The sequence below is a fragment of the Perognathus longimembris genome, chromosome 21, assembly GCF_023159225.1.
Source record: "Perognathus longimembris pacificus isolate PPM17 chromosome 21, ASM2315922v1, whole genome shotgun sequence".
Lineage (NCBI taxonomy): Eukaryota > Metazoa > Chordata > Mammalia > Rodentia > Heteromyidae > Perognathus > Perognathus longimembris.
Genome location: NC_063181.1, coordinates 33688154 through 33715781, shown reverse-complemented (window position 1 = coordinate 33715781; position 27628 = coordinate 33688154). Strand labels below are relative to the sequence as shown.

Sequence of the window (27628 nt, the reverse complement as noted above, 5' to 3'; positions counted from 1 at the left end):
TCTTTTTATCCAGGCTGGTCTGGACTGCAGTCCTACTCTACTCCATAGCTAGGTTGACAACAGCTCGCCACTGAGCCTGGCTTTCTTTCTTCTTGTTTTTACCTCTTGTGAACTTTTTTTTTTTGCCAGTCCTGGAGCTTGAACTCAGGGCCTGAGTACTGTCCCTGAGCCTCTCTATGCTCAAGGCTAGTGCTCTACCTTTTGAGCCACAGTGATATATTTATTTATTTATTTATTTATTTTGGCCAGTCCTGAGTCTGGACTCAGGGCCTGAGCACTGTCCCTGGCCTCTTTTTGCTCAAGGCTAGCACTCTGCCACTTGAGCCACAGCGCCACTTCTGGCCATTTTCTGTATATGTGGTACAGGGGAATTGAACCCAGGGCCTCATGTATAGGAGGCAAGCACTCTTACCACTAGGCCATATCCCTAGTCCGACATTTTTGGCTTTTTGTTTATGTAATACTGAGGAATCCAACCCAGAGATTCATGCGTGCTAGGCAAGCACTCTACCACTAAGCCACATTCCCAGCCCTCTTGTGAACTTTCTGTCTTTGCTGGCCTCAAACCTTGAGGTTTGAAGCCAGGTGCTGGTGGCTCACCTCCATAATCCTAGCTATTCAGGAGGCTGATATCTGGGATTGCAGTTCAAAGCCAGCCTGGGCAAGGAAGTCCCTGAAACTATAATCTCCAATTAACTACCAGAAAACAAAGTGGAGCTGTGGCTCAAAGTGGTAGTGTAGAGCCAGAGTGAAGGACCAGAGTAACTCCATATTGTACTAAGACCCCATTCTGTACCTGGCTGAACTTACCGTAGGTCCTACCCCCCACCCCTCACTTCCATATCCAACTGTGAGTTATGAGTGGAATTTTCAGTATCTAATTGTGAGTGTGATTTCCAGTATTTGTGAGAGGGATGTCCAGTATCCAACTGTGAGTGCAATGTCCAATATCTAATCAAAAACCTTGCAGCTGTGCACACATCCCCCCTTGCTACACCCCTATGGCTTAACCAATCAATTTTAAATGCATCGGTCCCTTGAACTGACCAATGACCCTTTCCAGATTCCTTCCCGCCACCAAATGCGCCAAACATGCTTTAGGATTATTTTTTAATTTTCCCGCTGTGTGTGTTGATTTGTTAAAAGATGCTATGATGTATGCTAAGTTCCTGCCTTCCCCAAAGAATGTATAAGAGAGCTGGGAGCCCGAGGCTCAGGGCATCTTAGCGTCACCAGCGTGCTGAGTGCTTGGAGGACCAAGCTAGCCTGAAATAAACGCCCTTTTTGCTGCTTGCATTGGTCTTGGTCTCTGGAGGTCTTTCTGGGGATCCGAACTCGAGCATGTCAGTAGAGCACTAGCCTTGAGCAAAAGAGCTTGCGGACAGCACCCAGGCTTAGAGTTCAAGCCCCATGACTGCCAAAAATAAATAACCTTGAGGTTCGAGCCAAGCATACTGAATAGCTAGGATTACAGGTATGAGCCACTGGTGACTGACTTTGTTTTTCTGAGACAGGGTCTGGGTGTGTAACCTATCTTTTTTTTTTTTGCCAGTCCTGGGGCTTGAACTCAGGACCTGAGCACTGTCCCTGGCTTTTTTTTGCTCAAGGCTAGCACTCTATCACTTGAGCCACAGCACCACTTCTGGCCTTTTCTATATATGTGGTGCTGAGGAATTGAACCCAGGGCTTCATGTATATGAGGCAAGCACTCTTGCCACTAGGCCCTATATTCCCAGCCCTGGGTGTGTAATCTAGACTGGCCTGGAATTTACTATGTAGTCCAGGCTGGCTTTGGTCCTGAACTTCCTGCCTGAATTTCTCTAGTGCTAGGATTACAGGCTCATGATAGCATGGCAGGAACGGGACTGGAAAGTTTCTAAAGAAAATAAACTTCTCTAATCCATGGAGAATTGCAGTTCTTGTTTATGTCTATTATCCTAGCTACCCAGGGGGCTGAGATCTGAGGATCAGTTTGAAGGGCCAGGAAAGTTGGTGAGACTCTTATCTCCAATAAACCCCAAGAAAAACAGAAATGGAATTGTGGCTCAACGTGGCAGAATGTTAGCCTTGACAGAAAAATCTCCGGGACAGCGCCCAGGCCCCAAGACTGACAAAAATAAAATAAAAATCGTCTCCCGCCTCTTTCTTACTCCACCGCTGGATCTCCGGAGTCCCGGCCTGGGCCTGGAATGCATGTCAGCGGGGCGCTGAGCACCGGTCCCACCCCGGGCCAGCGGGGCGCTTCTCGGCCCAACTCTAGACTTTTTCCTCTCTCCAATTCCGCGCCTGTAGGAGGCAGGGGATCGGTTGTTCCCCACTCCCCCCCACCCCCCCGCCCCGACCCCCATAACGGCGGGTGCTCGCTTTGTTCCTCGGGAATGCCGACCCGGGCAGATTCCCCTCCCTGAAGCCAGGGGTGTGCCCGGCGGAGGCTGGGGGTCCTTTCCAGTGAGTCGGCCGGGCCAGCAGGGATCCCAAGCGGGGCGCAGACACCAACCCGGAGGGACGAACCCGCTTCACCGCGACCTGCCCAGGCCCGGCCGGGGGGCGCCGCGGGGGGTCCCGTGCGCTGGCCGGGTCCTCCCGGCGGCCGGAGGAAGGCGCGCGCGCGGCGGGCCCCGGGCTCCCCCAGCGGCCGGGAGGGACCCCGGGATGCCGGTCTCCCCGCGGCCGGAGGAAGGCACGCGCGCGGCGGGCAGCTCCGCGGGGCGGCGCGGACTACACGTCCCAGGGGGCGTGGAGCGAGGCGGAAGAGGCGGGCCGGGGGCGGCCGCTGCGGGACCCCGCTCGGCGTGGCGCGGGCGGGCCGAAGGCGGGTCGCAGGGCCGCGTGCGGGAGACATGTCCGGGGGCAGCAGCTGCAGCCAGACCCCGAGCCGGGCCATCCCCGCCACCCGCCGGGTGGTCCTCGGCGACGGCGTGCAGCTGCCGCCCGGGGACTACAGCACCACCCCCGGCGGCACGCTCTTCAGCACCACCCCGGGAGGTAGGCGCGGGCTCCGGGGACGGGGGTGGGGGCCCGGACGGAGCGCTCCGTGAGTGTCCGGCGGCGAGGGGCGCGGAGCTGGCCGCCCCCTGGGCCTGCCTTCTGGGTGTCCGCGCGCGTGGTCCGGGGCCGGGCTGGTCCCGGGAGGAGCAGCCTCTCCGCGCACACGAGTGCCCGGGGCGGCTCGGAGCGCGAGCGGGCGCTCTGGGCGGCCCAACCCGTCCATGGCCTGGAGCCGCGGGCGCGCGCCGCCGGGGACATCGGCGTCCCCCGCAGAGCTCTGCGTGAGGCGGGCTCGTCTCGGCCGGGGGCCGGAGGCGGAGGGCGGTGCCCCCCGGGCGCCCGGGGCGCCGTCCCCACTTCCCGGAGTGGGGTCCGCCGCAGGGGCCACGCGCCGCGTGCAGGAAAACACGTCCTGCGCCGGGGGCTGGGGAGGAAGAGGAAGCCGAGCTGGCGCGGGTCGGGGACCGGGGATCGGGGCTGCCTCCGGGAGCCCGGCGTTCCCTCCCAGCCCCGGAGCCCCGACGCCCGGGCGCTGATGAAACCGCCCGCCGGTTTGCATGATGAAATCCCCGCGGCTCCCCGCCCGGCCCCACCCTCGTCGGCCCTCTCCCCTCCCCGGGGCCGCCCCGAGGCCTGGCCACACGCTGGATTTCCCTGGGCGGTCGCCCCGCCACCTTGCCCGCGCGGCCAGTGCCCGGGTCCTGGCGTCCCTGGCGTCCTGCCCGGCCTCTCGGTGGACGGAGCACCGTGCGGAGGCCCCCGAGCTGGCCCGCGGGTCTCCGGTGCCCCGTGTCCCCCAGACGGAACGAGGTAGAAGAGGGGGAATCGGGCTCCTTTTATTAGAAATGAGCCAAGGACATGGTCCCAGCACTCTTTGCAAACCCACGGCTTGAATTCTTGTTCCTTGGCCTTGTAGAATTGTGCTTTTCCCTGTGTCTCATCCTGATGACTTTAGCAGAGCGTTTCCTGTCAATTTTGGAGCTCTTTCCAGTGAAACTGTGAATCTGTTTGTTTGAGGTGAGCTCCAAGGCTGGTCTGAAGGCTCTGGTACCCCTTTTTTGCCTCCTTGGTTGTTGGATGGGGATGGAGAGGTTGGTCAGGTGGGTCAATAGTCAAGAACTCTGGCCCACTTCGCACTTGGGGCTGGAAATGAGGGATTGGCTCATCCTAAGAGGACCCCCCCGCCCTCCTTTGAAGGTTTTTACCTCCATGTAATGTCCGGTTTTGAAGTGGACGGGGATGGAAGCCAGCAGTGCAGGGAGCTTGGTGGAGCACACAGTTGATACATAACCAAGAGAGATCGGTGCGCCTCATTTGCCTCAGCCCAACCCTGGAATCTCTTACCAGATCACAGCTTACCCCTTCCTCACCCAGGGCGAGAAGCCTGACCTAGTGAGAAAGGTCACACTCCACCAGTTCCTGGGGGGGACAACTCGGGGGAAGAGACACTTATTATTAGTGCACACACTAATTGTACAGAAGTGTTTCAACGAGCTACTTCCATACCCACCAATGGTGTACCTGGATCACAATCACACTGTTTCTAATCCGGTTCCCTCCCCCTACTTAGATGCAGATTTTGATTTTGTGGGTCTAACTGGAATCTGAGATTGCATTTCTAAGGCTCTTCTGGGTAGCTCCATCTGCCACATTCTTAACTCTCAGGAATTCCAGTTACTTTCCATAACTTCCCTCACCTTTACAGACTTCAGGAGTGTGGTGAACATGGATTCTATGCAAATAAAGTTAAGAAGTCTGCGGTCACTTACTTGTGAAAAACATTTGCAAAGTCCCTCCAGCCCTGAATGGCCTGGAAATGCCTGTGCCCGGTGGCAGGGACACAGCAGTTGGTGGGCGCCATCCCCTGTCCTGTGACTCTGGTTTCTAGTCCAAGGGCCGGAACTGCACACCGGACATAAGCTAAGGAGAGGTGTGCAGAGAATTTAAGAGAAATTTGCTGAAAGCAAATTGAATATTTGATTGTGTGCATGTGCTGTCCCTGAACTTTTTTGCTCAAGGCTGGCAGTTTACCACTGGAGTCCCCTCCATTCCCCCCCACCCCGCTTTTTGGTGGCTAATTGGAGGTAAGTGTCTTATAGACTTTCTTGCCTGTGCTGGCTTTGAACCAAGATCCTCAGATCTCAGCCTTCTGTGTGGCTGAGATTAAAAAGAGGGGGCCACCAGTGCTCAGATTGTTTTTGGGGTGTTTTTTTTTGTACACATCTGAAATCGTTTCTTTTTGTTTGTATGTATATTATAGTGTCTGGTTTTGAAAATATCCAGACAACAAGACTTTAACATGAATTGATCAGAAACCTTTCTTCTGCGTCCTCCAGCTCCAGATTGTGTGTTTGACCCTGCAGCCCACAAGGCTTGCTTGTGTGTTAGTCATTCCTAAGACCTGTATCTGGGTGAGTTTAATGTAAGATAAGCAGGCAGGGCTGCAGGTGTTAATGGCAGCCTGGAGCAGCTGTCAGGCCTGGAACCGGCAGGACTGGGAGAGGGGGTGGGCCCTGAGTGCCCAGCCCCCTCACACAGAGGGGAGAAGTGACTGCTAAGAACATTTAATGTGAACAGGTTGGAAAAGTGAGGGAGGAAGAATGGTTTCTCACATTGACTCGAGCTTCCTTTTAAAATGTTTGGAACAATGTTCCTCATTTCAGAATAACCAGGGGGAGGGGCACCCCAGACTCTACTGCTCAAGCCTTGTTTTGAAAGCATTTGGAAGACAAGAGTGTCCTGGAGGCTGAACCTCAAGTAGAACCATAAGCTTCGAGAGTATTCTTGTGGGCTTGGATTTCAGTGACACAACACTTGACTTTTGTACGTGTTATTTATTTTTTTCATGCTGGGGATCAAACCCAAGACCACAGAACTTGTTTAATATGAAGCGAGAACTTTGCCCTCTGTGCGTGTTCACCCTAATGTGAGCTCACAGGTAGAGTTATGTGGAGATTTTAACAGCCATTGGAGGTTTGCATGCTTTGTTTTGTGTTCAGCATTCTCCAAGGCAAGTCTTTATTATTTGAAAGAATTTGAGTTTAAAAAAATTTCCCTGTAGCCAAGCATCAGTGGCTCACGCATAGAATCCTAGCAACTCTGGAGGCTGAGATCTGGGGATCCCGTTCAAAGCCAGCCTGGTCAGAAAAGGTCCGTGAAACTTATCTCCACTTAAGCACCAGAACACCTGAAGTGGCACTGTGGCTCAAGAGGTAGAGCTCTAGCCTTGAGCTGAAGAGCTCAGGGACAGAGTCCATCTCATTACTAAATTCGTTGGAAGATAGAATAGTACTATATTCATCTACTAAAATATTTTCTCATGTGGGCCTTTTATTGGATGTTACAGAAAATGAATTAGGGAAAAAAACAGCATTAAAAAAAAAAGAATTGTCTCTGAAGGTATCAGCTCCTAAAGAAAATGTTTACTTGTGCAGATGAACTCCTGTGCTTGTGCAAATGCCAAAGGAATAACCTGGTCTTCATTATGATTCATAGTAAGTGAATAAGTGTTTATAGGCAGGAAGTCCTCTTAGAGCTGTCTCTCTGGTCTTTGTATTTCACAGTCCAATACCAGATCTGGTGTGCAAAGGTGAGGCAGTGAGCTCAAGATGTAACTGGTAGCACACTTATCTAGCATGTGAGGTCCTGGGTTTGAGTCCCAGTAACTCAGAAGAAGAGGAACAGTTGAAACAAATCCTGGAATAGAAGCATCCCCTTAGGAATATAGCTAGTTGGGGGGGGGGGAGGGGTTATCTCAGTGGTACAGGGCCTGAGAGGCTAATCTTCATGCTTGTGTTACTGTGATAGTGAGCGGGCATGAAAGTGCCTTTGCATGCTGATCAGTGCTGGACCACTGTCTCAGTCACTAAGATCTATGCTTATTTATGTGTTTGCCGAGTAGGCAAGAGTAGATAACTTCTGCCTGCCTGAAGAGTAGATAACTTCTGCCTGCCTGTGTTCTGAAGTGCAGGGACCCAGGCAACAGTGGGGTCTTGTAACCTAATAGTTATGTCCTTGGAAACTCATTGAGAAAGCCAGAGGATCCCACCTTCCCTTCAACCCAGGAACACTGATATTGATAGAAATGACTGTAGCAGTTAGCTAGTGCTGTATAACAAGCCATTCCCAGCTCGGTAACTTAAGCCACAATTTTTTTTTTTTTAACTTCTGTTTGGCTTTGATATGGGTGGGCATCCTTTGCTGATCTTTCCTGAGCTGACTCACCTGGCCTCATAGAGTCAGCAGCTAAAATCCCCTGGGCTGGGAGGTCCCAGGTGGCCCCACCCACAAGTCTGGAGTATTTCCCATCATATTGGAAGGTTAGGGGCTCCCTCTGTTCTCTTTGGCTTAAATCATTTAGGCTAGCAGTTTCCAAGGCCAGGTTTAGACAGGCCGTGGCTTCACTTATGATGTATTTTACTAGAGCAAGTGTGAGAGGCAACCCTGCTTCAAGAGGAGGTGAGTTGAGCACCGGTGGCTCACACCTGTAATCCTAGCTACTCAGGAGGCTGAGATCCACCTAAAGATTGTGGTTGAAAACCAGCCCAGGCAGGAAAGTCCATGAGACTTCTATCTCCAATTAAACACAGTGTTGAACAAAAAAAGCTCAGGGACAGCACCCAGGCCCTGGCATTTTATTCATTCATATTTTATTCACTCCCGAGGAGGGGTAACTGCATTGAATGAGAGGAATCACAAGGAAAATAGGAATAGGCAATTACAGGGTCCATGGTTTTAGAAGTATAAAATCTCAAAGAGTAGTCCTTAGAGGGAATTTGCTATTAGTGTTGCTGTGTAGCCAGTAGAACCGTCCAGGTATAGAAGCCAGAATCACAAGACTCTGAATCAGTTGTTGCTTTAAGAACAGTGACAACCTTCCTGAAAACATTGAGTCAGGCCTCATGCCTCATGTTCAAGGCCTGTGTCCAGCATGACATAGCCAACCATATAGGAGGCGGACCTTACGGTGGCCAGGCTGCCGAGACACTGGGCAATGCATTGTACTGTATCACGCCTTCTCTCACTCCTCCCACTAAGCCTGCCTCCTCCTAGTGTTTGCCCGCCAGGCCTTGGGAACTTAGCCAGACAGCCCACACTTGCTTTCCTGCCCTGCACATCCAGTTAAAGGCCTGGATTCTCTGGACACGGGTAATTGGTTGGAGTCAAGTTTCTGCACCCAGCAGTCCAAAAGGGGATAGGAATGAGAATACCAGACCACAGTTGGTTCAGAGCTTTGATTTGGAAGCATATACTGTGTGGAGGTTAAAAACCAGGTCTCCTGCCTTAAAGAAAAAGAAGCATGGCGCCGGGGGAGCGGGGTAGGGAGGGTTGCAGCCCAGTGGAATATGGTAGGCTTAGCATATATGAGGCTCAAGGTTCAATCCCTGGCAAAAGAACAAGGTGTAAGGGTAGGCAGGGAATATGGCTTAGTGGTAGAGTGCTTACCTAGCATGGACGAAGCCCTGGGTTTGATTCCTTAGCACCACATAAACAGAAAAAGCTGGAAGTGGCGCTGTGGCTCAAGTGGTAGAGTGCTAGCCTTGAGCAAAAAAGAAGCCAGGGACAGTGCTCAGGCCCTGAGTCCAAGCCCCAGGACTGGCAAAAAAAAAAAGAACAAGGTATAATATTTGTGTTTATGTAAATGTGTTTTTGTTTTCTTTTATTCCTTTGTTTTGTTTTTTGAGGCAAGGTCTCCCTGTGTAGCCCGAGCTAGACTAGGCCTCCAGCAGGCTAGGATTACAGGCATGTGTGCCAGGCTTTTAAAATTCTTTGTGTGTAGTAAAAGGGAAACTCTAGTTGACCTATGTTAGTTTGCAGCAACTGCCCTAACAAAATATTCCAGTTTGGGTGGCTGGCTTTTTTTCTTTTCTCCTTTCTCCTCTCCTTTCCCTTCCCTTCCTCTCCCTTTTCCTCCCCTCCCCTCCTCTTTCTATATGTACTTGGGCTTCTGACTTTTTCCACTCAAGGCTGGTGCTGTGCCACTTGAGCCACTTTTTGGTGGTTAATTGGAGATGAGAGTCTCATGGACTTTTCTGTCTGGGCTGGCATTGAACTGTGATCCTCAAATATCAGCCTTCCTATTTGCAGGTGTGAGTCACAATGTCTAGCTTCTTACTGTTTGTTTGCTGGTTTGTGCCAGTCCTGGGCTTGAACTCAGTGCCTGAACACTGTCCCTGGCTTCTTGCTCAAGGCTAGCGCTTTACTACTTGAGCCACATTCCACTCCCAGACTTTTCTGTGTATGTGGTGCTGAGGAATCAAACTCAGGGCTTCATGCATGCTAGCCAAGCACTCTACTACTAAGCCACATTCCCAGCCCCCTTGGTGGTTTTAACAACAAACTTTTCTTGCTGTTCTGATGGCTAGAAATCAAAGTGGAGTTGCTTCCTTGTTGAGGTCCAGCTCCTTCTGGATGCCCAGCTTTTCTTTGTGTCTTTATATGGTCGTGTGTGTGTGTGTGTGTGTGTGTCTGTGTGTGTCTGTGTGTCTGTGTGTCTGTCTACGTTCCTTCTCTCCTAAGGACACCAGTGAGACTGGATCAGTGCTACCCTTGGGGCCTTGTGTAGAGCTGACCTCCAAATATAGTCCTATTTTGGTACTAGGGGTTGGGCTTCAACAAATGAGTTTTTGGGGGGAGTGCAAATGAGCCCCCAGCCTGGTCAGTCCACATATCCAAGGAGGCAGCCAGTGCTGCTTGTTAGGGAAGATGAGTTTCAAGTGCTGTCACCCCTCTCTGCACAAGTGTGTTTTGAAGTGTTTGAGGAGAAATTAGAAAAGGAGAAAGCACTTGGCAACCACTGTTTTCTTCTGAAAGTCTATATAAAAGCCTTGTCTTTTCTGCTTCATTTTCAAATTAACCCACCTGTTCCTTCATGTGTCGGGACACTAAGGAGCCACAAGCCCTGACTGTTTGCCCCCACTTGGCATCTAGTAGTTTCTTAAGATTCCTAGCCCCTGAGAAATGTCAGGATCTGGGTTCTCTTTGCCAGGCTTATTGGGCCAGAAATGAAGAAATATTTGGGGCTGGGCTGCTTTGCTTCCATTACCAAGATTTCCTCCTTTGCCAGTCTGTTCCTCTTCTTGAAAAAGACTGCCGAGCCGAATGCTAGTGGCTCACACCTGGGTATTCAGGAGGCTGAGATCTAAGGATCTTGGTTCAAAGCCAGCCTGGGCAAAAAAGTCCACCAGACTTTACCTTCAGTTATCCAGTAAAAAGCCAGAGTGGAGCTGTGGCTCAAGTGGTAGAGCACCAGCCTTGAGTGAAAAAGCCATCTGAAAGTTCAAGCCTGTGTACTTGCACGTACACATAGAAGATTGCCCAACAAGCATGTGACCCTATGCAGTTGGTTCTTTCTGGCCCAGTGGAATGGAGGGGAAGAGGCCTACAGAAAGACACTGCTCAGCACTGGATTTAAACACATCCAGAGTATTTGTTAGGCACACAGAATACTTCCTTCTGAGCACTAGCATTCAGGCCACCCCACCCTGGGGTGAAATGTTCCCCCTTTCCCTGGAATGGGATCAGCAGTTCTAGGAATTCCATCCTTGTCTCCTGCTAAGCCCGGTGCCTGTTCCCGGGAAGCGTGCTTCTGCCAGGGGTGGCCCAGGGGAAAGTGAGAGGCCAACTTGGCTCCATTTCCAGACTCACATCCGGCAGCCGAGTGTGGGCACTGCAGGGGGAAGGGCAAGGCAGGGGTCTCCGTGAGAACATTCTGTCCTGGACAGCCAAAAGCCTGCCTTAGTGTTCTCAGCAGAGCATTGGCCGAACAGTGCTGTCCCCGTCTGCCTTGCTGCTTGTGCTTTTTATTTTCTTTAATAGAAACATAGCCCTCACGCGTGTAAGGCAAGCGCTCAATGCCTGGTGCAGCTCCTGACCGTGCCTTGCTGGTTTCAACGGTAGATAATGTTGAAGGCAGCCTGGTGTCCTCTGCACCAGTGAGGGGACTTCTGACCCTCCATTTCCTCATCTGCAGGTCCAGTTGGCAGTGGTCAGGCTGTGAGCGCAAGCCCACCGGGCTGATGGGTGACAATGGGGATGGCTGTGTGCACCGCACGGGAAAATCCAGACACCCACCCCTGCAGTCCCTGTGTTTGTGCTTTGTGGCCTCCAGGAGGCTTCCTGTGACTTTTCTGTAGTTGTGCAGCTGTACATACCTTCTCCAACGTGATGTCCTTGCTTGTTTTTTCTTTCTTAACTGTCAAGGTCTCACTAAAGATTGTTTCCTAACATATTATTTGCAAAAGGGATGATTTCATTGTGATACTTCTATACTATATACAGTGTACCCTGATCAGACTTACCCTCTAGATATCACCACCACCCCACCTTTTCTTTTTGTTGTTGTTTTTAATGCCTGTCCCAGGGCATGAACTCTGGACCTAGATGCTGTCCCTGAGCTTCTTTTGCTAGTGTGCTCTACCACTTGAGCCACAGCTCTGCTTCTGGCTTTTGGTAGTTTATTGGAGATAAGAGCCTCTGGACTTTCCTGCCCAGTCTGGCTTTCAACCACCACTCTCAGATCTCAGCCTCCCGAATAGCTAGGATTACAAACTTGAGCCACTGGTGACCAGTTCACACACACCCCCCCCCCAATTTTTTTAAATTTATATTTTCCTGCCTTGGGGATCAGATCTAGGGGTTTGTTGCATACAAGGTAAGCACTCTACCACTGGACCACATATACTCCCAGCTGCCAAAGAACAATTGATGCTCCAGTGAGGTGTGGATTTTATTGTCCTTTGTAGGACAAAACTAGGCCTTGAGTTGAAGGACTAGTATGTGTAAGCCCTGGTTTAGCCCAGAACTTCCACCTCCATATCCACTGTTTGCACCTGCCAACAATGAGATCCTAAAAATAGGAGGCGCATGTGAACCTAGTGCAACACCCTTGTTTTATATAGGTGAGAAGACTGGTCCCTGGGGGCCTCCCTGGATTGATTTATGCACTCAAGCAGATGGCCACCAGTACAAAGCATGCCTTCAGAATACAATTGTCCCTAAATCTGGGGCACATGTGGAGCTCAAGTCCCAAAGGACAGCTGGGCACCAGTGGTTCACACCTGTAATCCTAGCTACTCGGGAGGCTGAGATCTGAGGATTGTGGTTCAAAGCCAGCCGGGGCAGGTAAGTCTATGAGAGCCTTCCCTCCAGTTAACCACCAAAAAGCCAGAAGTGGAGCTGTGGCTCAAGTGGTAGGGTACAAGCCCTGAGGAATAAAGCTTGGGGACAGTGTCAAGGCCCAGAGTTCAAGCCCTAGAGCCAATACGCACTTGCGCACGCGCGCACACACACACACACACACAGGACCCAAAGGACCCTGCTACCCAATAGATATACCCAAGTTCATGATGGCTCTTGGATTCTGTGGGCGCTGAAAGAATGGAGGTTGCTCTCTCTCCCTGGTCTCTTTATTTATTTATTTTTATTTTTTTATTTTTTGGCCAGTCCTGGGCCTTGGACTCAGGGCCTGAGCACTGTCCCTGGCTTCCTTTTTGCTCAAGACTAGCACTCTGCCACTTGAGCCACAGCGCCATTTCTGGCCGTTTTCTGTATATGTGGTGCTGGGGAATCGAACCCAGGGCCTCATGTATACGAGGCAAGCTCTCTTGCCACTAGGCCATATCCCCAGCCCTCCCTGGTCTCTTTAAAGAGTTGCTTACTGTCCCTCTAATTGGCCCCTGCTTTGACTCCCACTTTTTCCTCGTAGGTGGTACTGAGGAAGTTGTGTAGTATGGCAAATTGTGGGATAAACCCAGATGTCCATCGGTAGATGGAATAGATTAGGAAAATATGGTATGTATTGGAATGTTATTAAGCCTTTAGGACATAAGGCTAAGTGAAATGAGCCAGTCACAAAAAGACAACTACTGTGTGATCTCAAATAAAATAGCCAGAGTAGTGGCTTCAGCGAGATAGAAAGTAGAGGGTGACTGGCAGCTGCTAGAGGAAGTAAAAACGGGAGCTGTTAGTTAATGAGTAAACAGTTTGTTTTGCAAGATACAAAAGTTGTGAAGATATTGCTACAGCAGATGGTACAGCAGTGTGACTGTACTCAACACTACTGAACTATTTCTTCAAGACAGTTAAGGCAGAGAATTTTAAGACTCCTCTCCAGTTTACCACCAAAAAGCTGGAAGTGGAGCTGTGGCTCAAGTGGTAGAGTACACCAACCTTGAGCAAGATAAAGCTAAGGTCCAGGGGTGGAGGGAATGGAGTTCTCCAGAATATAAACCAAGAAAGTTTCCTGCAGCTGAAGACTATTTGGCTTTCTCCCAGGTCCCAGAGCAATGAGTGGAAATGGACTCACCAAAGTACACGAATGTCTACCATGGAGATTCAGAATACTGAGGATGCAGAGATGATTAAGAGATACAAGTGAATGCAGGAGCATGTTACCTACAAGAGCCAAATGGGATGCCAGGTGTGGTGAACACACCTGTAATCCCAGCTCTCAGGATGCTGAGGCGGGAGAATTGTCAGTTTGAGGCCAGCTGAGCTACATAATGATATGTTACTTTTTTTTAAAAAAAGAAGAGACAAAAGCCAAGTAGGGGGTCTCTGGTCTCTCAGTACTCCTCCCAGGTAAGCTGCTAGGGGGCCCTGCAAGAGCTCTGCTCATGGGAAGAAGCTCAAGTGATGCAGTGGTGCGAGGGTGGGCCTCTCTTCAGAAAGGTTCTTATTTTTGCCCAATTCCAGGTTCTTGAACAATTTTTGTTTTCATGAGAGTGCTCAACAAGGCACTGGTGGCTCATGTCTATAATCCTAGCTCCTCAGGAAGCTGAGATCTGAGAATCAAGAAGCCAGCCAGCTCAGACAGACCCAAGAGACAAATCCAAAGTGAAGGTGAAGTTCAAATGGTAGAGGACCAACCTTGAGTAAAAAAGCCAAGAGAGCCCAATAGGAGCACCAAGTTTAATAGTCATTCTCTGTCAAAGGAAGGAAGGAAGGAAGGAAAAGAGAAAGAAAGCAAGGAAGAAAGTGCGAGCTAAGTGACAACACCAAAAAAAAAAAAAAAAGTTCTGCAGAGGGCTGGGAGTGTAACTCAGTGGTATGACTCTAGCCTGTAGGGTCTTGGGTTCAATCCCCAGCACCACAAAACAAAAGCCGTGCCCCCCAAGATGCAGAGGTGAGGTGATAATGAGAGCAAGGCCACTGGCTTAAGCATTGTTGGATTTCTGGCTGGGTGTGGGGAGCAAAACCAAAGGGATCTGCAGGGCCTGGGTCAGATAGGGCAATGGCCGGTGTATGGTTACCTAGCAGCTTTCCTGTTCCCACCATTGGAATACCACTCAACAAATCCCTCAGAGAGTTCACTCAGGCATTCCTGAGAACCTGAAATTATGGTTCCCAATGCAGGTTATTGATGGCCCATCTGCAACTTTTTGACTTAAAAAAAAAAATTGTGGGCACTAGTGGCTCACACCTGTAATCCTAGCTATTCAGGAGGCTAAGATCTGAGGATTGCAGTTTGAAGCCAGCCTAGACAGGAAAGCCTCTAGGAAACTCATCTTCGGTAAGCCATGAAAAAAACAGAAATGGAGCTGTGGCTTAAGTGGTAGAACACCAACCTTGAGCAAAGAAGGTCAGGCACAGTGCTCAGACCCTGAGTGTGGACTAGCACACAAAAGTGTTTTGTTTGGGGCTGGGAGTGTGGCTTAGTGTTAGAGTGCTTGCCTAGCAGGCATGAAGCCCTGGGTTTGATTTCTCAGCACCACATACACAGAAAAAGCCAAAAGTGGTTCTGTGGCTCAGTAGTAGAGTGCTAACCTTGAGCGAAAGAAGCTCAAGGACAGTGCCCAGGCCCAGAGTTCAAGCCCCAGGACTGGCAAGAAAGAAAAGAAAAGGCCTTGTGCTTTCTAGGCACTTGAGCCAGGACGCCTGCTGGCTTTTTATTTTTATTTTATTTTGTATGTTACTGGGAATGAATCCCAAAGCTTCTCTTACATGCTAGGCAAATGCTGTGCTACTGAGCTTACCCCCACCCTCACCCCGACATTCATGATAATCCTTTGAATTCTAGTTGTGCATAGCTTTAATATTTCTCTATCATCTTAGTCTCTTCATTTTAATTTTTACTATATTTTATATGTTATATAAGATTGTATAATAGAGCTTACAGAATATAAAATATATCACATCATATATTAAAAAGGGAACGATACCACTGTATATAGAAAACTAGATTAGCTTGCCATAAATAGAAGGCAACTATAAAAAGATACACAGTGGCAGAGAGCTTTTAAATTGCAGCTAGATTTGTTTACCTGTGGGAGGCTCAGGCTGGCTCACAACAAGAGAAGCGGTCAGCAAATGCTTTGGAGGTGTTAAAAGATCAGTATCTTCTCCTGCATTAGAGGCCAGGGCAAAACATGAAAACCCTCATGCACCAGCTCTCTCCACCAAGACCCTGGGGTCCACTCTGCTTGGGGAAATGCTCCTTTTTATGGCATTTAGGCAGCTACACATAGGAGCGTCCTGTGTGTGGATTAGTGATCAGAGAATCAACTCGTGGGACTGGAGGGTAAAACACGTCGTGAAAGGAGAATGAAGAGAGGAGGCTTGGCAGTGCAGCTCACACCTATAGTCCTAGCTACTTAGGTGGCTGAGCATGGATGTTCAATGCCATCTGGGGCAGGAGGGTCTGTGAGACTGTTATCACGTTAACATCCAAAAAAAAAACCCGAATCGGGGCTGTGACTCAAGTGGTAGAGCACCAGCCTTGAGCAAAAAAGCTCAGGGACAGCACCCAGGCCCTGAAATCAACCTCTGGGACCGACACCAAAGGAAGAAAAATGGGACAAAACATGCAAACCCTGAAATGTGGGGCCAGGCGTGAGAGAGAGAAAGGCTGACCAACCCAATGAGAAGTGCACACACGCGTGTGTGTGTGTGTGTGTGAGTGTGAGAGAGAAAGAAAAGCTGACAACGCACTGAGAAGCTTATGTGTGTGTGGGGGGGGGGGGGGTATGGATGTGTGAGAGGAAAAAAGCTGGCTTCCTGGTCCTGGGGCTTGAACTAAGGGCCTGCTCACTGTCCCTGAGCTTTTGTGCTCAAGGCTAGCACTCTACTGCTTGAGTCACATCTCCACTTAAGCATTTTTGGAGTAATTGAGGATAAGAGTCTCAGGACTTTCCTGCATGGACTGGCTTCAAACCATGGTCCTCAGATCTCAGCCTCCTGAGTAGCTAGGATTACCAGCGCGAGCCACCTGCGCCCAGCTCACTGATCCCTTTGTGGGGCTGGAAGAGCCTGCCTGTCTTTTCTTCTCCTCACTTCTCCACACATCCCAGGCAGGAAAAATGGTCACTAGTTTGTGTTGCGTGAGTTGTTGAGTTTCTCTTCTGGACATCTAGTCCAGCCCTGAGGTCAGTCACCCCAAGTGAAGGACTACCAAGGCCTGCTGGGGCCAGGCCCTAGAGAGCCGCAGTCCTTCTTGGTCCAGAGTGTCTAAGACAACCTGCTGCTTCTGCTCCAGGAATGGAAAACTCCAGGCAGGGAGCTCACAGTGACGTTGCCATCCTCCCCGTGCCTTTCCAGGAACCAGGATCATCTATGACCGCAAATTCCTGATGGAGTGTCGGAACTCACCTGTGGCCAAAACGCCCCCGAGGGACCTGCCAACCATTCCTGGGGTCACCAGTCCTACCAGTGATGAGCCGCCCGTGGAAGCCAGCCAAACCCACCTGCCCAGCAGCCCAGAAGAAAAGCGGGTGACCGGTGAGCGGCCAGGTTCTGCCTTGGTCCTCGGGGGAATTCAGGCACGGGGGATCCTGACGCGCCTGCTCTCTCTAGTCAGCTTGCCTCTGGAATGGGGCCCGAGGACCCTCAGAACGCTGACTTGGCACCACCCGGCAGTGTAATTAGTGCTTAACTGAAATGACAGTGGCATCCCAAACTTTGATAAACATGCTCCATATAATTGTCCCCAAATAATGATCGCCCTTGTGCACGGGAGACAACTCACCAAAGGCCCCGTGTTCTTGCCCTCTAGGAAGTCACATGTCTGTAAGATAAGAAATATATCCGGGTACCTCTTGGCAGGGTGAGTGAGAGTCCTTTAATGGATCATTCATGAAGAGGAGCTGAAACAATGAGCCCTGTTGTCTCTGGGGCTTTGACATTTCACAGCTATGTCCTTCCTGGTGTCCCCAACTCTCAGGTACTCAGAGCGGCAGCCAGGGTGAATGTGCCCTTTGTGGCACAGAGACTGGCCGGCCAGAACCTCCGAGCTCTCCTCAGCAGGAGGACGCTGCCGAAGCACTTGGGTCCTGTGGAACCTGCTGACCTTTCACTCAGAAGGCCCAGGCCGGAAGCAGCTGGGGGCCTAGGGCTGCACCTGCCATGCTGACAGCAGCAGAATCCATCCGCCTGGCGCTGCAGGATGTGATTCATAAATTACCTTGGGAACCCCAGAACCCAAGACAGGCAGCAGTTGCCTTTGTGTCCTAGGCTCAGAGGATCTGTTAGGAGGGTGGATATGGACACCTGCAGAGAGCAACAGACAGGTGCTTAGCGTGGTCACCTGCCATTTGCTCAGGGATACAATCATTCAGTGACTGCCTCTTACCTCTAGTTTTTTTCTTCAAACCCAAGATGCCATTGAGGATAGAAACCACCAACTCACCACTACCTAAAGGTTGTCCCCCTCTTGCACATCTTCTTCACCCGAAGTTCCTAGAGCTGCTTTGACCTGTAACAAAAACAAGCCCGGTAGGCCACGCAGTTTTTAGCATAGGGTGAGTGAAAGGTAAGACACCGTTTCATTTTGTTTAACTGGATAGCAGCAGTGGCTCCCACCTGGAATCCTAGCTACTGAAGACGCTGAGAGCTGAGAGAAAAATTCCTGAGACAAGTTCTCAGCAAAGAGCCGGAAGTGGAGGTGTGACTCAAGTGATAGAGCACCAGCTTTCAGCAGTAAAAAGCTAAAGGAGATCACACGGTCCTGATTTCAAGCCCCAGTAACCAGCACAGGGGAAAACGCAACAACAAAACAACAAGCTCTCGCCTTGGACTCATACTTGTGAACACACAACTACAAGAAGAGACTAATGTTTTCCCTGTGTGAGGGCCAGAGCAGGCATCTTACTGTCTAGGACCGTGAAACTGTCATCACCCGGGAGACCATGACTGAGACAGTCCCATGTAAAAGCAAAAACAGAACCCCAAAACTCCTACAGTATGAATTGCTTGGAAATGTTAGTGGAGAAAGAATAGTGACTGAATTGTCCGTTAACTGCTTTATTTACTACAAGGACAAGCCTTTCCACGGGCAATTGGAACTATGCCTTATAGGACATATATTTTTGTGTTTGAAGTTGCTTTAAATAGTCACAAGTGAGCTAGCTGGGCATAGTGGCACATGCCTGTAATTCTAGCACGTAGGTGGCTTAAGCGGGAGGATCACAAGGTCCAGGCCGCCCTGGGACACATAGTAAGAGCCTACCTGAAAAAAGTGAACTTAAAGAAGGGGGTTGGGGGCAGGGGCTGTTTGATTCCTCAGCACCACAGGAAAAGGCAGAAATGACTCTGGCTCAAGCGGTAGAGTGCTAGTCTTGAGCCTCGGCCCTGAGTTTAAGCCTCAGGACTGGCAAAAATAAAAATAAAAATGAAAAAAGCTGGGGGAAATGGTGCTGTAGCTCGAGTGGTATAGTACTAGCCTTGAGCACAGACAGGTTCAGGGACAGAGCCCAGGCCCTGAGTTTAAGCCCCGGGATGAGCAAAAAAAAAAAGGGGGGGGGCCCTGAGAATTAGTAAAGTGCTTGCCTAGCATGCATGAGGTCCTGGGTTCAATTCCTTATAACATAAATAACAACAACGAAAATAGTAACAAAATTATCTATTTTTAAAAAAAGGATAACTTTTCTTTCTCTCCTCTTCTTCCTTCTCCTCTGTCTCCTCATGCCTCCACCTTGTGTGTGCAGGCTGCCAGTTTGCTCTCCCCCCAATAAACTTTTCTGCTTGAACCATGTAGCCTGTTTCCTTTGAGGCAAACCTTACAATATTGTCTTGTGAGTAAAAGAAAAAGGATAACTGGGGCTGGGAATATGGCCTAGTGGCAAGAGTGCTTGCCTCCTATACATGAAGCCCAGGGTTCGATTCCCCAGCACCACATATATAGAAAACGGCCCAGAAGTGGTGCTGTGGCTCAAGTGGCAGAGTGCTAGCCTTGAGCAAAAAGAAGCCAGGGACAGTGCTCAGGCCCTGAGTCCAAGGCCCAGGACTGGGGGGGAAAAAAAAAGGATAACTGGGTACCTGTGCCTCATGCTTATAATCCTAGCTACTCAGGAGGCTGAGGCTTAGAAAATCAATCAAGACCTAGCCCAGGCAAAAACAATCCATGAGGTTTTTCCTTCCTTCCTTCCTTCCTTCTTTTTTTCCTTCCTTCTTTCCTCCCTCCCTCCCTCCTTCCCTCCCTTCCTTCCTTCTTTTTTTTTTTTTTTTTTTTTTTTTTTTTTTGCCAGTCCTGGGGCTTGAACTCAGGGCCTGAACACTGTCCCCGACTTCTTTTTGCTCAAGGTTAGCACTCTACAACTTGAGTCACAGCGCCACTTCTGGCACTGTTTTCTGTTTATGTGGTGCTGAGGAATTGAACCCAGGGCTTCATACATACTAGGCAAGTACTTTACCACTAAGCCACATCCCCAATCCCTCCATGAGTTTTTATCTTCAAAAAATAACCAGCGGGAAGTAGAGCTGTGGCTCAAAGCAGTAGAGCACTAGCCCTGAGTGGAAAAAGCTCAGAAATAGCACCCAGGCCTTCAGTTCAAACCCTATGACCAACAAAAACAAAAAGCAAAATAGCAAGCCAGGCACTGGAAATGTATGCCTGTAATCCTCAGGAGGCTGAGATCTCGGCATTAAGACTCGAAACTAGCAGAGGGACTCATCTCCAATTAGCCAGCAAAAAACCATAAGTGAAAGGATGGCTCAAGTGGTAGAGCTCCAGTTTTGAACAAAATAGCTCTTGAGTTCAAGCTCCAGCTGCCCCATAAAGACAAAGCCAGCAAAAAGCTAGGCTAGAGGCATGTCTCTGTTAGAGTACCAGCCATAAGCAAGAAAGCTGAGCAAGACCTCAAAGCCCAATACCAACAAAAAATAAAATGAAAAATAACATCAGGTTAAGCACTAGTGGCTCATGTCTGGAATCCTAGCTACTCAGGAGGCTTAGATCTGAGGATTGCAGTTCAAAGCCAGTATGGACAGGAAAGCCCAGAACCAACACACACACACATACACAATTAAAATTAAGAGTAGCCATTCATTTGTAGTTTTTTAATTAGTACACTTTGTTATTATAAAGGTGATGCACAGAGGGACTACAGTTACATGAGTCAGGTAATGAGTACATTTCCTTTGGTACGGTGTCTTCCTTTCCCTCCTTCTCTTCCAGTCCCCCCCTCCCATCTCCACCCACAAGTTGTATAGCTCACTTTCATCAGTGCCCAGTGAGCTCCACTGCTGCACTTTTTCATCCTTTTTCTCTTGAGTTCTGTAATTCATTTGTTTTGTTTTTGTTTTCTAGCCCTGGGGCTTGAACTTGAGGACTGAGCACTGTCCCTGAGCCTCTCTGTATTTATTCAAGGCTAGCACTCTACCACTTGGAGCTACAGTGCCGCTTCCCGCTTTTGCTGTTTAAGCGGCGCTGAGGAATCAGACCCAGGGCTCATGCATGCTAGGCAAGCACCCTACCACTAAGCCACATTCCCAGCCCTATATATATTTTTTTAATTAGAAAATTCAGAACTGTGATCTTCCTATGAGGCAGCCTAATCTTTGCTCTTTGTTTTGAGATTGGGAAAGTGCACAGCTAGCCATGGAAGCTCTGGGCCTGAACTGGAAGGATTCCTAGCTTCGTTCCAGCTGCCACTGCTCTCCTGAGTAGCATGAGTCTGGCTCCTGCTCTTCTCGTGGGAGAACAGAAGAGACTTTTAAGATGTGAGTATCCTCGTTTTCCCCTGGTTTACCCACCTTCTGTCTCTTCTTCCCACAGGAGAAGAGTCACAGTTTGAGATGGACATTTAAGGGACCAGCCGTCGAATGGAGCGGTGCTTCTGAGCCCCTCAGGCCCTTCTCAGGAGGAGAGTTCCGTTGTGGGGTCGGCCACCCAGCCTTGCCCTCTCACTCAGGGCACCCGCTCCCCTTCCTCTTTGTGAACACCAGCACATACCTCCTTTTGCCTCCGTTGGTGCAGGAGCTGCTACCCCAAAGGGGTAGCCTACACCCTGCAACCACCTGCCAGGAATTAGACACAGAGGAGCTCTTCTGAATGATCATCTGGCTCTTCCAGTCCCATCCTCTGGGTGTACCCCTTCTTAAATTGGGGCACCTGGGAACGTTCCCATCTACTTCTTTCCCTGAGATAGGAAATAAATTCCCCCTTTACTACTGGGCCAAGTGACTTGGCCCTGTCTGAGCTCTTTGCAACTCCACGTGATAACACCAGTTGCCTACTGTATGTTCAGTGCTTGTAACGTACTTTACATTCATTTCACTTGGGTCTCACACTGATCCTCATTTGCAGCTGAGAAGACTGGCTCAGGAGAAACCACAACACTTGGGACTTGAGCTCTGTTACTCTCCATCTTACTTTTCAGTGGCAAGTTCTACCTCTCTGTCAGGTGATACTGCTTCCAGCTCACTGCAAGTGAGAGAAAGGGAGAAGCTAGTCATGGCCGGTGGGAGTCTTTTTGGTCTACACATACCTGATCTTCACTGAGTGATTCCTTTGTGTGAGCTCTCGTGTAGTGCCAAGATGAGGCAAGCTTTCTGCCTTAAGGATTTCACTGAAATGTAAGATTTATTTTCCCATCTTTTTAAATAAAATTTTAAAAAAACGTTAGCCTGAAAACGGATTCAGATTGAATAGGGTTGCTTAGGCGTAAGTGGCTTGTACAAGTGTCCATGGCTTTGTGGAAAAAGGTAAGTACCCGGAGCTGTGGAGTCAGCAGGTCTCGGGGAACCAAGACGTTGAGGAGGATTTTTGTGGGTGAGGTGACTTTTATAGGTGGCCACCCAAGGTCTAGCTTCGAAAGGGCCTCGAATACCCATTAGATATCTTTGCTGAGAAACAGGCAGGTATTTCCCACTACAAAACGTGCTTTGGGTTGATAACCTTGACCAAGCCGTAGTGGCTGATACAGACTTTGCACACTTGTCTGCCTGCTGGAGGGAGCAGACTCCGCCCACTTTCAGCAGCTCAGTTGGAGCCCCTGTCCTCCTAAGGACTGGTAAGAGCAGCTCAGATCCATGTATGGTGTCGAGTGCAGGGAAGGACATTAGCGGGCAAGCACAAAAACGCCCCCCCTCCCCCCTTTTTCTTTTTTCCAGTCCTGGAGTTTGAACTCAAGACCTGGGCACTATCTCTGAGCTTTTTTGCTCAAGGCTAACACTCTACCACTTGAGTCACGATGCCATTTCTGGCTTTTTCTATTTACGCGGTACTGAGGAATTGAACCCAGGGCTTTGTGCATGCTAGGCAAGCACTAAGCCACATTTCCAACCCCACTGAGCTTTCTTCCATGGACAGAGAGTGAGGCCAGGGTGGGGCACTAGAGCAAAGCAACAGTAAATTCCAACTGAGTTAAAGAGAGCTTCTTGTTTTTCCTGGCCTCCCTCTAGATGTATTGCTGCAGGATCAGATCTAGTCCCCTTCTTGGTTCTGCCATTGTTTACAAGGTAAAACAGTTGACTTGTCTGGTAGTTCAAGGTCTACAACGGGTCCTAGTCCCTGGGGAAGGGAAACCTTGGAGATAAGAGTTGCTGTGGTCCAGCTTAACAACCCTGGATCCTGAACTTGAAAAAGCTTTCTAGGATACCCTAGGATAACAGACACAGTTTGGCCTTCAAACTCTGACATTAGCAAAAACACTTCTTCCATCTTGAGCCTACCGGCAACTTGGACAGATGCCCTACAGGAGGACTGGGAAACCTGTTCGTGTGTATGCCAGTCCTGGAGCTTGAATTTGGGACCTCAGGCTCTTGCTTAGCTTTTTCCATTCAAGGCTGGTGCTGTACCACTTGCCACACCTCCATTTCTAGCTTCTTGCTAGGTAATTGGAGATAAAGGTTGCTGGGGCTGACTTTGAACTGCCATACTCAGATCCTAAGTATTAAAGGTTACAGGCAGGGCTGGGAATATGGCCTAGTGGCAAGAGTGCTTGACTCAAAGGTTACAGGCATAAGCAACCAAGGTTCCTACACACACATGCACGCACACACACATGCACGCACACGCACGGAAATAAGGTTTTAAGCTATGATGTGGTCTCCCTGATTGAGACAAAAGGTGCTAGGAGTGAAGAGTCACCTCACACCGCCAACAGGCAAGTCTTATGATTGTCCAGTGACAGGTAGTGACCATACCCTGGGCTAAAGAGATGTGAGGTTTGAGAAGCCGCCTTGGGAGGTGGTACCGGCTAAAGGTTTTGGTTGGAGACATTCCTGGGTTAGGACTGGCCTATGGTGCCATGGCCCTGAGCTAGAAGATAAGCTAGAAGGCGATTTAAAGAAGGACAACACTGTGGCTCACATCTATAATCCTAGCTATTCTGGAGGCTGAGATCTGACAATAGCTGTTCAAAGCCAGCCCAGGCAGGAAAGTCCATGAAATTTATCAATTAGGAGCTACAGCCACACCTAGAGCTGTGGCTCAAGTGGTAGTCCTGATTAAAAAAAAAAAAAAAACGGGGACAGACAGCACCCAGATCCTGAGTTCAAGTCCTAGGTCTCGTACATTCATACACACACACAGCCCTGAAATGGAGTTGCTTGATAGCACCTGATAAGTAAATTGAAGAGGAAAATGTCTTCAGTTTCACATGTAGGTGGCCTAGAAGGGGTCAGTAAGGAATACTAGTGGGAAGTAAGCTTGGTGGATGGATGGCCAGGAAGTGGGTAATACTATCTCGAGGAAACATCTTGTACTCAAGGTTGGCACTACTACTTGAGTCATAGTTCCATTACTGGCTTTTTTTTGGTGATTGGAGATCAAAGCTTCAATGGACTTTCCTGCCTGGGCTAGCTTTTAACCTTGATCCACCTACCTCAGCCACCTGAGTACCTAGGATTACAGTTATGAGCTACCAGCTCCTGAGTGTGTGTGTGTGTGTTCATGTGTTCCAGTCCTGGGGCTTGATCTAGGGCCTTCTGTTCTCACCTGGCTTTTTGCTCAAGGCTAGTGCTCTACCACTTGAGCCATAGCCCCACTTACTGCTTATGGGAAGTTAATTAGAGGTAAGATTCTCATGGAATTTCCTGCCAAGACTGGCTTCACTTCAAGATTTTAAGATAGCAGCCTCCTGAGTAGTCAGGATTGCAGGCCTAAGTATTTACCAGGGTCTCATCCACACCCAAATGTGGGTAAAACCAGAGATTCTTATGAATGCAAAAAAAAAAAAAAAAAAGGTTGAAGAAAGCATAATTAAGTACAGATAAATGTGTCAGCAGAGCAGGGATTATAGAGGCTGGAGAGGGCTCAGGAAGAGCATCTGGAGTGAACCCAGTGTGTAAGCACAGTAGCATGTGCTGGGTAGCATAGGGTAGGTTGGGTCACATGCGATCTGTGCTAGAACAACTCTATAGAGTGTCTGCGGAATTCCTGGAGCCTTCAGTTTTAACTGCCATTCCCCAGAAATTTAGGAGGCTGGGATTTTTGTTTTACAGATGCCCATGGCTAATGAGAGTCAGAATTTAGGAATCTGGATTGGGAATATGGCCTAGTGGCAAGAGTGCTTGCCTCATATACATGAAGCTCTGGGTTCGATTCCCCAGCACCACATATATGGAAAATGGCCAGAAGTGGCGCTGTGGCTCAAGTGGCAGAGTGCTAGCCTTGAGCAAAAAGAAGCCAGGGACGGTGCTCAGGCCCTGAGTCCAAGGCCCAGGACTGGCAAAAAAAAAAAAAAAAAAAAGGAATCCAACTCTGTCTGCTCAGCTCCAAAGCCCTTTCACCTTAAAACCTGTGAACCTGGATGCCAGCAGCTCACAATTATAATCTATGCTACACCGGGGGCGGAGATTTGAGGACAGCAGTTTGAAGTCAGCCCAGGCAGAAAAGTCCATGAAATTTATCTTCAATAAATTACTCAGAAGAAGCCAGAAGTGGTGCTGTGGCTCAAGTACAATGCTAGCCTTGTGCAAAAGAAGTTCAGGGACAGTGCCCAGCCCCTGAGTTCAAGCCCCAGGACTGGACCCCCAAAATAACAACACATTGTTGGAAGAAATGAAGCCTGGGCTATTCCTATTCCATCAGTTGTTAGGATGTTGGTTGAAAGAGTTAATAGACCAAAGCAGTGACTGGTTAAACCCGGTGGAGGAAAGGCTTCAAGTCATTCAGAGGCCTGTAGAGTTGCTTAGAACTAGGGGGTTTGGCTGAGGGGAGTTAAAAAATGAAGAACTGCTGAGCTTCTTATAAGTAGTAGGGATGGGGGTAGGCAGAAAGGTCTGCCTGCTTTCTAGGAACTTGTATACCAATAGGTGTTGTGTTTTTGTTTTTTGGTCAGTTGTGAGGCTTGAACTCAGGGCCTGGGCACTGTCTCAGAGCTTTTTCTCTCAAGACTAGCATTGTACTCTACCACTTTGAGCCACAGCTCCACTTCCAGTTTTCTGGTGGTTAATTGGAGAAGAGTCCCCTCATCTTTCCTGCCTGGGCTGGCTTGGAGCCAAGATCCTTAGAGCTCAGCCTACTGAGTAGCTAGGATTATAGACGTAAGCCATCCTTGCCTGGCTCTTGTTTAATTAATGTCTTTATGAGTTGTTGTACCAAGTTTTCATTGTGAAACCACAGGCCTGGCCTCCTGGAAATAGGGTGATTTTTCTTTTTTTTTTTTTTTTGGCCAGTCCTGGGCCTTGGACTCAGAGCCTGAGCACTGTCCCTGGCTTCTTCCCGCTCAAGGCTAGCACTCTGCCACTTGAGCCACAGCGCCCCTTCTGGCCGTTTTCTGTATATGTGGTGCAGGGGAATCGAACCTAGGGCCTCGTGTATCCGAGGCAGGCACTCTTGCCACTAGGCTATATCCCCAGCCCCTGATTTTTCTTTTTTGCCAATCCTAAGGCTTGAACTCTGGGTCTGGCTGTTGTCCCTGAGCTCCTTTTGCTCAAGGCTAGTGCTCTACCACTTGAGCCACAGCTCCACTTCTGTCTTTTTCTGTGACTAACTGGAGATACATGTCTCAGGGACTTTCCTGCCTGGGCTGCAATCCTGAGATCTCAGCCTTCTGAGTAGCCAGGATTACAGGTGTGAGCCACTGGCCACTGGCTTGTGTGCAGAATGTTTCATGGCAAATTTCTACCCTTAAACAGAGGGCTCATACCTCTTTTGCTGTAAGACCAGCAAGCCTGTGTGAACAGCCAGCATCCCAGTGAAGGAGTAAACAACTCTTTCTGGAATTGATTAGAACAAAGTGTAAGAGTTATTAAAATAGGTAACCGATAAAGGAGAACGCCACACAGTATTCAGGCAGGAGAGAAAGTTTATTACAGAACTGCTGGCCTATTACTTGGCCAGAGAGAAGGGTCAACTCCCCTGACCTTGCCTAATCCAGGGCAGGGGCAGGAGGGTATGGCCAGGTAGATTAGGATGTGACCTCAGGGAAGGGGGAGGTAACTGCCTCCTGGTATGCTGGTTACCCAAGTAACTGGGTGGAGACTTAACCCGGTGGGGGTATCTGCTTGGAGCCCTCAGGGATGGACCTTACACAAAGACCTGTCTCTGCAGGGGTTGTGCTTGAGAAGGTAAGGAAATCTTTTCTGTGGGTTGACTGTGGCAAAGCACTTTCCCTAAAGATGGGGTTTTTCTTGAGTTTCATACCATCCGAAGAGTATAAATGGAATTAATTGTACCTGAAAAAGGGGAGACACCACGGATCACAGCAAAGTGGAGGTGGACCTCTTCCCTGGAGACCTGGGGATAAGGTGTGTGTGCTGTTGTTCTTTTTTCCAGTCATGGGGCTTGAACTCTGGGCCTGAGTGCTATTCTTGTTTTTCTGCTCAAGGCTAGCCCTCTACCACTTGAACCACAGTGCCACTTCCAAGAAGCTGTATTTTGCCAGAAAATTGTGGAGTTGTTTTTGGTGTCATTACCTGACTACTTGGTGCTTCCCCCTGCTGGAGGAGTTCGTTATAGCAGGGAAAGCAGCATGCCTCCCATAGTGAAGAAGCCAGGTGAAGTGACAACCTAAGTACTATTTCTCTAAATGTCTCTCCTCTTTTTCTCTCTCTCCCTTCACATGCCAGTTCTGAGACTTGCTTGAACCTTGACCCTCAGATGGCAGCCTCCAGAGCCAGTTAGGATTACAGGCCACCAGCATCCAGCTTCTCTCTTGATAATATACAACTAGGTCTTCATTATTCAAAAAGAGTATAAGGGAAAAGTTTCCCAGGCAGTGACCAGAACCAGGGGTAGAACCAGGGGTAGCAATGAATACTTCCAACCTCCCCTGACCTGGTTTGGAACAAACTAGTTATTACGGCCCTGCTTTTTTCTTTTGCCAGTCCTGGGGCTCGAACTCAGGGTCTGAGCACTGTCCCTGGCTTCTTTTTCCTCAAGGCTAGTAGCACTCTGCCAACTGGAGCCACAGCGCCACTTCTGGTTTTTTCTATATATGTGGTGCTGAGGAATCGAACCTAGGGCTTCATGTATACC

The 27628-nt window shown here is 49.4% G+C and overlaps 1 protein-coding gene across 1 annotated transcript; it reads left to right on the top strand.

Annotated features, from left to right (window-relative positions):
* Positions 1-2781: 2781 nt before the first annotated feature.
* Positions 2782-21426, top strand: Eif4ebp1 (eukaryotic translation initiation factor 4E binding protein 1). The gene is made up of 3 exons (XM_048330386.1): positions 2782-2985; positions 16525-16704; positions 20978-21426. The coding sequence occupies exons 1-3, from the start codon at positions 2841-2843 to the stop codon at positions 21007-21009; spliced, it is 357 nt and encodes a 118-aa protein (XP_048186343.1). The 5' UTR covers positions 2782-2840; the 3' UTR covers positions 21010-21426.
* Positions 21427-27628: the final 6202 nt, after the last annotated feature.

What these genes read in the sequence shown, in the direction of transcription:
- Eif4ebp1 (XM_048330386.1), top strand. Translation starts at nt 2,841, where the DNA reads ATGTCCGGGGGCAGCAGCTGCAGCCAGACCCCGAGCCGGGCCATCCCC. An exon ending in CTTCAGCACCACCCCGGGAG is followed by an intron (nt 2,986 to 16,524) that starts GTAGGCGCGGGC and finishes GTGCCTTTCCAG; the next exon opens with GAACCAGGATCATCTATGAC. An exon ending in AGAAGAAAAGCGGGTGACCG is followed by an intron (nt 16,705 to 20,977) that starts GTGAGCGGCCAG and finishes TTCTTCCCACAG; the next exon opens with GAGAAGAGTCACAGTTTGAG.